General features: G+C 41.3%; 1 protein-coding gene across 9 annotated transcripts in view; it reads right to left on the bottom strand.

Moving 5' to 3' along the window:
• MROH8 (maestro heat like repeat family member 8) overlaps positions 1–12,665 on the bottom strand; it is a 60,559-nt gene that overhangs the window by 21,486 nt on the left and 26,408 nt on the right. For all 9 annotated transcript variants that reach the window (XR_010405836.1, XR_010405835.1, XR_010405837.1 and 6 more), the window contains 4 exons: positions 11,349–11,484; positions 9,548–9,663; positions 8,007–8,159; positions 5,130–5,290 (listed from right to left, as the gene is read on the bottom strand). Coding sequence is in view for 6 of the 9 variants with exons in the window: in XM_064573141.1 (XP_064429211.1) it covers positions 5,130–5,290; positions 8,007–8,159; positions 9,548–9,663; positions 11,349–11,484 (566 nt within the window). In the remaining 3 variants the exon portion in view is untranslated. The remainder of the gene's footprint in view (positions 1–5,129; positions 5,291–8,006; positions 8,160–9,547; positions 9,664–11,348; positions 11,485–12,665) is intronic.

Consider the following 12,665-nt stretch of genomic DNA (forward strand, 5'->3'; position numbering starts at 1 on the left):
GAATGCCTTATCCTAAGCCCACCATGATCACAACCTTCCTAGAATCTGGAATCCAATCTAGAAGTGGTTTTCCTTTCTGCTCAGTTCTTCAGGGTATCAAAAGACTATCTGATTTCATTACAGTTACTCTTAGGGTTGTTTTTTTTTTTGTTAAGATTTTATTTATTTGTTGGGGGTGGGGGCACCTGGGTGGCTCAGCAGTTGAGCGTCTACCTTTGGCTGGGTCATGATCCCAGTGTCCTGGGATTGAGCCCCATGTCTGGCTCCCCGCTCAGTGGGGAGTCTGCTTCTCCCTCTGCCCTGGCCCTGCTTGTGCTCTCTCGCTCTCTCTCTCTTTCCCTCTCTCTCAAATAAATGAATGAATGAATGAATAAATAAAATCTTAAAAAAAAAGAGAGAGAGAGAGAGAGTGAACAAGCATGGGGAATGGCAGGCAGAGGGAGAAGCAGGCTCCCTGCTGAGCAAGGAGCCTGATGTGGGACTCAATCCCAGGACCCTGGGATCATGATCTGAGCTAAAGACAGACAGATGCTTAACCGACTGAGCTACCGAGTGGCTGACTGAGGCATCCCACTCTCAGGGTTTTATAATCTCAAGTTCCTATGCCTCATCATGGACTTCAGGACAAAGTGGTCCTAATTTACCTTTTCAGCCTCACAACTTCCCTGTCACATACATACCTGTGCTCTGGCTACCCCAGACCATTCACATTTACCAAACTAACAATGGACTTTGACAGCGCTCTCTCTGCTCATCTCATTTCCTTAAACTGGAAGGCCCTTTCCAAAACTCTCCCCTGTCCATCAAAACCTTCCAGGTCCAACCACAATGTCGTCTCTTCTGTGAAGCTTTTGCGGCTTCTTTACCATGTCTCACATGAGGGTTCTCATAATACTTTCAATTTTTTTTTAATTTTATTTTTTTCAAAATTTCTCCTGTATAGAGGTTGCCTCAATCTTAAATGTGCTATTTTCAGTTCTCTGAACGTGTCTATCTGTTCCCTCTGAAGGCAGGGGTTATGCCTGGCTTTTCTTCCATGAATCCCTCAAGGTCTAGCACAATGCCAGGCCCACAGAAGGCATTCAAGATAGATTTACTCAACCCAGTCTATGGTCCTCAAGTTTTGGACAAGTCCAGGCCCAGAAATAAAGCTTTGATTCTCTTTAGAAAAGATCTCTTCTTTCTCTCTCTCTTTTTTTAAGATTTTATTTATTTGACAGAGAGACAGAGAGAGAGTGGGTACACAGCAGGGGGAGCTGCAGAGGGAGAGGGAGAAGCAGGCTCTCCGCTGAGCAGGGAGCTCGATGTGGGGCTCGATTCCAGGACTCTGGGATCATGACCTGAGCCAAAGGCAGATGCTTAACCGAATGAGCCACCCAGGTGCCCAGAAGAGATCTCTTCTTGAAGAAAGACAGTGTGTAATAACTTTTTTCTATCGTTGACTCGAAGGTAGGGCCTGAGTCATATATATGTATATATGTCATACACACACACACACACACAGTATATAAACACTGTAAAGGAGCATTATGGGGGCAGGGGGAAGATCGGGAATTACTCATGGTTTTACTCCATTGTCTTATTTTCGGAATCTACCTAGGTATCTTTGTGTGCTAGAGCAAGTGTGGTCTTCTAGTTGTCTATGTATCAGAATCACTCTAAAAACTGAGAGGCTTAAGAACTATTCCAACATTTCACTCCCTACTCTGATAATTCTAATTTGTGAATAAAACGAAGTAAGAAGGTCCTAAAGAGAAGGCCATTAAGGCAATGTGAAAGGCTGAAAAGTTTCATAGCTGGTGAACTGGACAATAGAAAATGAACATTCATTCTTGGGATGAAATTAAGAAATTCCTATACTTACTTATCCTTGTTTTTTTTTTCTCTCTGAATTCCTGAGGGAGTAAATGAATTTGAAAAGCTATTTATTGTGAAAGAAGTGTTTCAAAAATGCTTTTGGTCTGCTGCATAGTTGTAAGTGTGCTGGGACTGCATCTGAATTAGGAAAACACACATGTTAGCCTATAAGGCAATGGTTTAGATATTTTAGTGTGAAAAAAATCATCTGGAGAGTCTGCTAAAAATATGGGACAGGTTTCGCCTCCAGTGATACTGATCCCGTAGATGTGACATGGTTTTTATTTGCCCATCATCCCTTTGGGAATGGGCATTCATCAAGCTGTTTCATACCTTCCTTGTGTTTCATTTTGCCATCCCTTCTGTCTGGAATGCCTTTTCCACTGCCCTGTCCCACCTTCTACTTGGCTAATTTACACTAAACACTCAGCTTGGGATAGCCCTCCTTTTAGAAATTCTTCCCCAGTCTTTCATCTAGTTAAGTCACCTCCTATGAGCTTCCACAGAATTCTCTTATTTTGCTTTGGGATCCTATTATTAGTCTGTGTCTACTCCCAGACCGTGTGCTACCTGAGGGCAGGGTCCGTGTCCTGTCCCTTATCTCTCCAGGCCAAACAGTACTTTGCACGGAGCAGATGCTTTGAATAGACTCCTAAAAACAATCACCCCAATCTGCATGTAATCAACTAACAGACTTTAGGTAAATGATCAAAAACATAGTAAGAATGAAGTTCCCTGACTATGCCATTTTCATTTCTAGCAGATTCCACAATTCTCATATGATCTAAAGCAGTAGGTTCTCAAATTCATCCAAGAGCTAGAAAAAATACAAACAATAAAATAATGCTGAAGTTACACTTTAAAATAACTAAGTATATTTAATATTTTGTACTAAATCATATGTTTCATGAAAGGATCTAGTGTAGATAAGCTGAAGCAAGTAGTAAAGATTTAACAATAATGTATTAGAGAAATATATAAAAGAATATTCTATTTTATTTTAATTTATTTTAAAGATTTTAGTTTTAGGTAATCTCTACACCCAATATGGGGCTTGAACTTAACCACCCTGAGATCAAGAGTCACATGCTCTACCGACTGAGTCAGCCAGGTGCCCCAAAAGAATATTTAAAAAATAGATATATATTAATTCATTTTTTTCTTTGGATGGGTAAAAATCTTCCTTTATTTGATTTAGTGGTAGAGCATCTTAAGTTTAGCTTAAACCAATCAAAATCAGCAAAAAAAATCACTAAAAAAAATCAGCACTACACCAAGACACTATGAGAACCATTCACTGAAAGTGGTTTTCAAACAGTTTAAAGCTAAGAAATCTTTTCTTCAAATACAGTAATTACCCAGCATCACAATATATAAAGCAGACAAAAAGAGATGCCCCTCTGGGGCAACTGGCTGGCTCAGTCGGTAGAGCATGCAACTCAATCTTGGGGTCATGAGTTTGAACCCCACGTTGGGCATAGAGCTTATATTTAAAAAAAAGAAAAATAAGAGACAGATGACGCTCTGTTTGAAGGGGGTGGGAGCCCAGAACCTTCTCCTAATGCCTCATTGCCTTCCCTGGAAAGGATCTCCTGGAACTTCCAGGGTGTCTCCACCTCTGAAAGCCACAAGTCTAAAAAAAAGCATCTTGTTTGTTCCTCTATATGATTTATTCTTATTTATGGGTATATTTTTATTTTCTTATTTGTGTTTATGTTTTTGGCTAAATCTCAAGTACATTGCAGACATCATGATATTTACCTCTAAATCACTTCAGTAAATTGATCTCCTAGGAATAAGAACATTTTTCTGTATAACCACATTACCATTTCATACCTAAGAAAGTTACATTAATTCAGTAATCTATTACAGAGTCTATATTTAATTTTCCCAGAATTTTCTTTTTATAGCTTTTATTTTCATCCAGGATCCAATCAAGTTCACATATTGCATGTGGTTATGTCTCTTTAGTGTCTTTTTATTTAGAATACTGCACCAGCACATTTTTTATTTCATGTCATTAACTTTTTTGAAGAGTTCAGTCCAGCTGTCTTATAAAATGTTCTTCATTCTGGATTTGTTGGATTGTTTCCTTATATTTATGCATTATATTCTGACTTACATTGCAGGTATCTGTCTATATCTTATCTCTTCTACAAGAATATCATTAGAGCAGGGGCGCCTGGGTGGCTCAGTCGGTTAAGTGTCTGCCTTCGGCTCAGGTCATGATCCCGGGGTTCTGGGATTGAGCCCCGTATAGGCTCCCTGCTCAGCCGGGAGCCTGCTTCTGCCTCTCCCTCTGCCCCTCTCCCCCACTCGTGCTCTCTCTCTCACTCTCTCTCAAATAACTAAAATCTTAAAAAAAAAAAAAGAAAGAAAGAAAGAAAGAAAACCCTACCATCGTTCTACCCCAGTTCCATGGAGGCAAGAGGGAGGAATGCCAAGTCCATGAGGAAAAAGGGGTTTTAACACACAGTAACTCTGTCCCCTGCATACAAGAGGCAGTCGGGTATCTAGAATCTGCTCCAATCCCTAAGACAGAAGAGGGAAGATCAAGGAGAATTCTGCTTCTCTTGAAATAGGCAGAGGACCAAGGATTCCCTTCTTCCTCTGAAGCTGGAATCACAGGGATCCATCTGGTGGTTCTCAGCCCTGGACACCCACTCAGATCACCCGGAAGATTTTTTTAAAATACCAATGCCAGCGCCTCACCCCTAAAACTCCCAGTGTGATCGATCTGGGATCGAGTGTGTAGTCCAGATCGAAAGAGTTGAAAAGGCAGGGGCACCTGGGTGGCTCAGTTGCTTAAGCGACTGCCTTCGGCTCAGGTCATGATCCTGGAGTCCCGGGATCGAGTCCCGCATCGGGCTCCCTGCTCAGCGGGGAGTCTGCTTCTCCCTCTGACCCTCCTCCCTCTCATGCTCTCTGTCTCATTCTCTCTCTCAAATAAATAAATAAATAAAATCTTTATTTTATTTTTTTTTTAAAGATTTTATTTATTTATTCATGAGAGACAGAGAGAGAGAGGCACAGGGAGAAGCAGGCTCCCAAGGAGCAGGGAGCCCGATGCGGGACTTGATCCCCGGACCCTGGGATCATGACCTGAGCCGAAGGCAGACGCTTAACCGTCTGAGCCACCCAGGCGCCCCTAAATAAAATCTTTAAAAAAAAAAAGAATATCATTAGATTTTTGAGAGCATCCACGTTCCACAATACCGGGGGCTGTGTCTCACACCCCAGGTTAATTCAGAGGCTGTACCAGGTTCTGTTACCTGTCATATGGTACTGGATGACACAGAAGGTGGTTGATCACTATATCTGTGTACTTGGGCCTGGAGATAAACAAACTCACAGTATTTATGATTTGTCGTCGGACTCTAGGCTGGCTGATTATGCATAGCCGGGCACAGATAACTCCCATAATTTCTGGTACCTGAAGAAGGAAAACAAATCACTAAGACCTTAATCCCGTGGGACAATGACGGTTACCGAGGATACTGTAGCTATTTCTGAAAGGTCCTGGAGGTGTCAAGAATTTTTAGTATTTAAAAGAGTATTATCAGAAATACTTAAGGGGCACCTGGGTGGGCAGTTGGTTGAGCGTCCCACTCTTGGTTTCAGCTGTAGTTGTGATCTCGTGGGTCCTGATCTCATGGGTTGTAAGAATGAACCCCACATCAGGTTCCGTGCTCAGCCAGAGTCTGCTAAAGATTCTCCCTTTGTCCTTCTTCCCCCACTCTCTCGCTCTCTCTCTCCCTCCTCAAATAAATAAATCTTTTTAAAAAATATTTTATCTATTTATTTGAGAGAGAGAGAGCAAGAGAGCGCACAAGCAAGAGGGAGGGGGCAGAGGGAGAAGCCAATTCCCCACTGAGCAGGGAGACTGACATGGGGCTCAATCCCAGGACTCTGGGATCATGACCTGAGCTAAGGCAGACGCTTAACCGCCTAAGCCACCCAGGTGACCCAATAAATAAATCTTTTAAAAAAAACTACTTAAAATAGATCTGTATGTATGTATACATATATAAAATGATTTAGAAGAACTTACAAGGATATTAATAATGTGACTTTGAATGATGGGATATTTATTTTTTTGCTCGCATATTTTTTAATTTCTCCTTGATGACTATATATTGATTTTATAATAAACCAAACTAGTAAAAGTGTTGCAAGGAAGTTGGAATTTTTTTCCACTCTGCTCTGAGAATGCCAGAGGAAACCATACTTGCCTTTCACCCAGAGATGTCCACCATACTCAGGAAACAGGAGCCATTGGGCTTTGGTCCATTTTTCTGCTTGACCTACTCTGCCCACTCCCAGACTCATGGCTTCAAGTCTCTGTGGAAATGTCAGCCTCTCAGAGAGGCAGTCCTCACCACCCTTGTAATAAAATGGCCCTCCTTATGCCCAGTTGCCAGAAGCTGGTTTAAGCTGGCATGCGATGCAATTCTGGCCAATGAAATATGGGAAAAAATGTGTTAGTGGCTTTTGGGAAACAATTTTCTCCCTGATTACAGGGACAAAAGGAAGGCAACATCTCTCTTCTTGGCTGGATACAGCCTTATTTGCTCATAAAGTCTGAAACTGCTGTGCAATCACCTTATGACTGCATGAACGGGCAACACGGCAGATGGAAAAGCCCCTGCCTCTTTGGTAACACTGCTGAGTTGCTGAACCAAGCCTAGAAAATACTTCCAGACTTCTTATTATAGAAGAAGATAAACCTTTATTTATTTTTAAAGATTTATTTATTTATTTGAGAGAGAAAGAGAAAGAAAGAGGCGCATGCGCGGGGTTGGGGTAGGGGCAGAGGTGGAGGGGGAGAGAGTCTCAAGCAGACTTCCCGCTGAGTGCAGAGCCTGATGTGGGGCTCCATCTCATGACCCTGAGATCATGACCTGAGCTGAAACCAAGAGTCAGACGCTTAACCTACTGTGCCACGGTGCCCCAAAGATAAACCCTTTAAACTTAAATTGTGTGTAAGCTTCTCAGAGTTGGTCTTTTTTACAGCTGAAAGTACACAACTGATACAATGGCCCATCTCACCATGTTCTCATCACATTATTCTTTTTGCATCTTTGCTATTTTAATAGGTTAAAAAGTGGGTTTTCATCATTTTAAAATTAATTTTCATTTTTATCAAAGTGCAACACGTATCAATTTAAAAAGTCCAGTGGTACTTCGAGGCTCTCTCCTGCCTATTCCCCAGGTATGCTTTCTAGAGACTATTTTTATCCCTTTTATCTCTTTCAGTATGTCCTTTCATATTTTTTTTAAAGATTTTATTTATTTATTTGACAGAGTGCGTGTGAGTACACAAGCAGGGGGAGCAGGAGAGGGAGAAGGAGGCTCCTTGCTGAGCAGGCAGCGAGCAGGGAGCCCAATGCTGGGCTTGATCCCAGGACCCCGAGATCATGACCTGAGCCGAAGGCAGACACTTAACCAAATGAGCGCCCAGGTGCCCCTCCTCTCACATTTCTAAATGATATAATTATATTGTTATTTCTTGCTGTGTCAACTTCAGATACATTTAAATAAAATCTGTTGATTTTAGCTTACTAAGTTGGCCTCCTCCTAGGATTGATTATGGCTTGATTATTTATTTATTTATTTTTAAAGATTTTATTTATTTATTTGACAGAGAGAGACACAGCGAGAGAGGGAACAAGCAGGGGGAGTGGGAGAGGGAGAAGCAGGCCTCCCGCTGAGCAGGGAGCCCGATGCGGGGCTCGATCCCAGGACCCTGGGACCATGACCTGAGCCGAAGGCAGACGCTTAACGACTGAGCCACCCAGGTGCCCCATGGCTTGATTTTTTAAAGTTTAACACCTTTAATTAGCTTGGATGAGGATCTAAATTTGAAGTTACCTTCTCATAAGTGCTAATTATATCTTCCCCCAAAACTATACCGTTCTGGAAAATATGGAGCACACCTTGGATTTTAAAAACTATCCATCCCTAGTTGCACACACAGTGGCTGTTTATTACATGCTTGTTGAATGGAAGTCGACTGACCCATGGACCCTGGACCCGTTCAGTTGTTACTCTCTGCTAAACAGGAGCAGCCGAAGAGACCTCAGCAGCTGCAGGAGGGGAGAGGTTTTGCCAATATTTCAAACCCAGCAAATGGCTACTGAACTTTTTACCTTCTCAAATCGGGACTCTGCATTTTTCACCAATGTTAGCAGCAATTCTCCTGCTGATTGCTGGGTGGAGGGATGTTTCAGATTTTCCAGGCTATCCAATATAGTCATTACAAACTGGCAAAGCTCATTTGAATTGAGAAAAACTTCGAAGACCTGAAAATAATTCAGAGAAGATGAATTTTCTTTCTTTCTTTCTTTTTTTCTTTTTTTAAAGATTTTATTTATTTATTTGACACAGTGAGAGAGACAGCTAGAGAGGGAACACAAGCAGGGGGAGTGGGAGAGGGAGAAGCAGGCTCCTGGCTGAGCAGGGAGCCTGATGCGGGGCTCGATCCCAGGACCCTGGGATCATGACCTGAGCTGAAGGCAGACACTTAAATGACTGAGCCACCCAGGCGCCCTGAAGATGAATTCTCAAAAGACTTAGTATGATAGAACCCTGAACAAGGGATATTATCTTAATTTTGTTATGTTAATCAGAGAGGCATACAAATATGTACAAGGCTGTTATTTCTGTCTTGTTTACAAAAGTAAAGAACTAGAAGCAACCCAAATGCCAACTAGGGTCTGTGCATGGCTTTTTACAGTTCTGATTTTTAGAAAGAGGTTTCATTACTGAGATCCTCAGAAAGAGTCACACTTTTTTTTTATAGGAACAGGACTAAAGGAAAGGCCTTAGTGCTCTATAGCTCAAAGGGTCCCAGCCATAGCTAAAATACCTTGGCTGGAGAAAATACATTAAAAGAATGTTTCATTCTGCTTCTCATTGTACTTGGCAGTGTATAAGGTCCTTCACATGATTATAACAGGTATAATTTACTGGGCACTTACTGTATGACAGGCACTAAGCAAAGCATTTTCATACAATATCTCGTTTAACCCTTACAACCCAATTTTTACAGATCCTCTGTACAGATAAGGAAACAGACACACAGAGAATTTAAACTGCCTGACACCTTAGACCCTACTTGAGTAAAATTTGTAGGTTTTCTTTTTTCCCCCATACCCTAACAGAATGCTGGGTAGCTAGTAGATGCTTAAATATTTGTTGAATAATGAATACATATATTAATTAAAAAGCGTATGGTTTGTCAGATCAACTACCAGCCTCTAAAAGCTCCTTTTTTTGTTTTGCTTGTTTGTTTGTTTGTTTGTTTTTTAGCAGTTCCTTTTTGGACAAGAGTTTACACTTGCAAGAGGCTAGCTAAGGTTAGGAGAGCAATCAATGGGAGCAGAGCTTGTCTGAAGAGATATTCAAACAGTGATACTGGGCCCACTGACAGATTGATCTAAACCATTACACTAATAGAACAAGGTGTACAAGAGTCACAACCATGGTGCCTCGTCTCCAAACTATAGAATGTTTAGGGAGCAAATTCTCTGGGCAATCTTATGTTTAGTTTTATAAGAAATTGCAAGAACTTTTCCCAAAGCGGTTTTACCAATTTACATTCTCATGACAAAATGTATGAGACTTCCGGTGATTTCCCATCCTCTCCAGCATTTCAAGTTGTCTTTATAATTTTAGTCATTCTGATTACCTGGGCAATTTTGAAGGGACAACTGTAGAACCGTTTAATATTGTAGAGTTCTAGGAGTTCTCGACACTTTTTCATTGTTCTTCTCAAGCTTGGGTGATTTTTGTCATAACTGATACCTGAGAAGGAAACATGAAATATTACTTTCTGGCTTATTTCTTTTTTCTTGATTTTGCAAGTCTGGTCAATCCCGAGGTTGAAGTGAATCCTAAGATCTCATTCCTCTTATCTTTCTTACTTGGATAAAAATGCCTGGGGTATGGAGTATGTGTTAATCTGAAGGCGGATTTTTTCCCCCTCTGTTGTTGGACAATATATTAAAAAGTCTGAAAGAAAAAGAAAAGCGCTTTTTGTAAGAACAGAACTTTTGAGTGATTTGGAAGTATAACCATGCCAAACCATTCTGCCACTGGTGAGGACTTTTGAGGGGTTTCGTTATGAAGCTTAGGTCCCCATAAAAAATCATACAGTTTTGCAGTGTCTGATAATTCTGATGTCAGAACTCTCTCTGTGTCTAGTTTTGCTGATTAATGAGTCTGTCAATACTCCCTCACAGTGCTTTGTTTTCATGTTGCGTGTGACTCATGTTTGTTGGAAATTTATTCATGGGAAGTCTTTGAGTGCTTGGTTGAGGATACTGTCTCTCCAACTGGAAAATAAACCTGGGGGAAGGGACTTCGTCTTTTTTTTTTTTTTTTTTTTTTGCTGCTTATGTGTTTTTATTTTGTTTCATATTGTGTTGTGTTGTTTGCTTTTTTTTCTTTTTTTTTTATTCTTATGTTAATCCCCATACATTACATCATTAGTTTTAGATGAAGTGTTCCAGGACTTCATCTTTCTTGTTCACCAAGGTACCCCTAGGACAGTAAGTGCTTCATAAATATTTGTTGAATGAATTATCAGTTGTATTTCCTTGGCTATATGTCTTGGTAGACAGTCCTCATACTCAGAGCTGCCCAGAGATGCGATGGCCATTTTGGGAAGCACAGAGCTTCCTTGGGATGAAGAAGCCCAGGCAGGGCAACTACTTGGTGGGGGTAGATTAGACTGAGATGCAAACGCTGGCGGGACACTGGGCTAGATATCTTCTAAAGTGTCTCTTAGGTGGAGGGGGGGGCAATGGTTCATTCTTTGACCACAGTGGCCCTCTTTCTATTTTGCAAACTCCTCAAGTTCATACCTCCTTCTCCCTCTGCTCAATATGCTCTTCTTACATCTTTACCTGGCTAATGTTTCTTATTTTTCAGGTTATCTTCAGAGAGGCCTTTTCTGAACCCCACAACTAGATGGGATTCTTCCTCATGGCCCCTGCAATTCCCCTTTAGCACTTATCTTGGTTTATAATAACAGAGTTATTTGCTGATTCTTTGATTGTTTGTTTCCCCCACTAGACTACATGGTATGTAAGGATTGGACCACTTGTGTTCTGGTTACTCTTAGATCCTGAGTAAGCACTCAGAAAACATTTATGGGATAAATAAATAAATGAAGGCCCAAATGATGGCAAGAACTTCTTCCACTTCTGACCAAACTAATCACTCCAGTTTGTCCACAGGGCCACGTGTTTAGCTGCTCCAACTCCATGGCCATGCAGATGGCCGACACTGATGGGCATGATCCAGTTCCTGATTTTGATTATTAAGTCAGTGTTGCTTCATCTCTGCCTGCGGACTATGTACCTTTCTTTTTATAAACCACGGTAAGAAGTCTTTCTAGAAGGTGGGGAATGAGGGCACAAAGAGGGCTGGTGCTTGCACTGTGCTAGGACTGACTCGGGGCCTCGCTGCCTTCAGCAGCACCTTACACTTCAGCCTTAGGGTGACATGCAGCAGGTAGTGCGTGCCCGCCGCGGCCTCCTCCGCTACCTCCTTCACTGGGTCCCCACACAGTAGCGCCAGCAGAGCCACTCGGTGCCCAAGCCTTTGGAATCGCAGTGGAAGCTAGTTAGGAAGAAAAAGAAAAAATGCCATTAGCATACAGGTGCATTTTATGCCTTAGATTTGAATTCTTGAGAAGTAATTCCATTTCTACCCCCTACTCAGGAAAGTGCAAGAGTCACATTCAGCCCTTGGATCTCTTTAGGGTAAACATTTAACAGGTGTAGATACACTATGTCCATCAGATGGTATTAAATAGGACAAAGTCTAACCTAAATCAGCAATCTGAAAAATGAAAAAGATGTTCATTCTAAAAGGATTAAATTCTACTTTAAAAAAAAAACGCGAAACACTAATTTCTTGTTTAAATTGATGACCTTCTGGGGTGCCTGTGTGGCTCAGTCGTTAAGTGTCTGCCTTTGGCTCAGGTCATGATCCCAGAGTCCTGGGATCGAGCCCCGCATTGGGCTCCCTTCTCCATGGGAAGCCTGCTTCTCCCTCTCCCACTGCTTGTGGTCCTGTTCTCACTGTTTGTCTCTCTGTCAAATAAATAAATAAATAAAATCTTAAAAAAAATAAAAATAAATTGATGACCTTCCCATATGTTCCAAATGGAACAAAAAAGCTAAAACCTGTTATTTCTATTAACATTAATTGTTTTTTTTTAAAGATTTTATTTATTTATTTGAGAGAGAGAGAATGAGAGAGAGCATGAGAGGGAAGAGGGTCAGAGGGAGAAGCAGACTCCCTGCTGAGCAGGGAGCCTGATGTGGGACTCAATCCCGGGACTCCAGGATCATGACCTGAGCCGAAGGCAGTCGCTTAACCAACTAAGCCACCTAGGCGCCCAACATTGTTTTTAAATCAGGTTTTTCAAATGTTAGAAACAATGGTGCCCTTATCTGCTCAGACCTAAGAAAGAACATTTTAAAGTGGTGTTATATAGGAAATGATTATGTTTCGATTTTGTACTAGTTAAAAAGTGCTAAATTTAACTACATGAAATTATTGTTTACAGATTAGTGACAAGGGCTGATGATAGGATCCAGTTGGGCTGTGATTTCTAGATGCCCTCAAACATAGAGTACTTCTATGCTCAAGTCCAGCCAGAAGCTATTTTGCTAACATGCCAGAGTAATCTGTATTTTTATGTGATTTCTACTTTTATAGACGTGTTTTAAAATAAAACACATTTTTATAAAAATGAAAAATCAATAGGGGTGCCTAGGTGGCTCAGTCAGTTA

This window comes from Mirounga angustirostris, unplaced genomic scaffold (genome assembly GCF_029215605.1).
Source record: "Mirounga angustirostris isolate CCGP_5_RB_7025 unplaced genomic scaffold, mMirAng1.0.hap1 SCAF_10, whole genome shotgun sequence".
NCBI lineage: Eukaryota > Metazoa > Chordata > Mammalia > Carnivora > Phocidae > Mirounga > Mirounga angustirostris.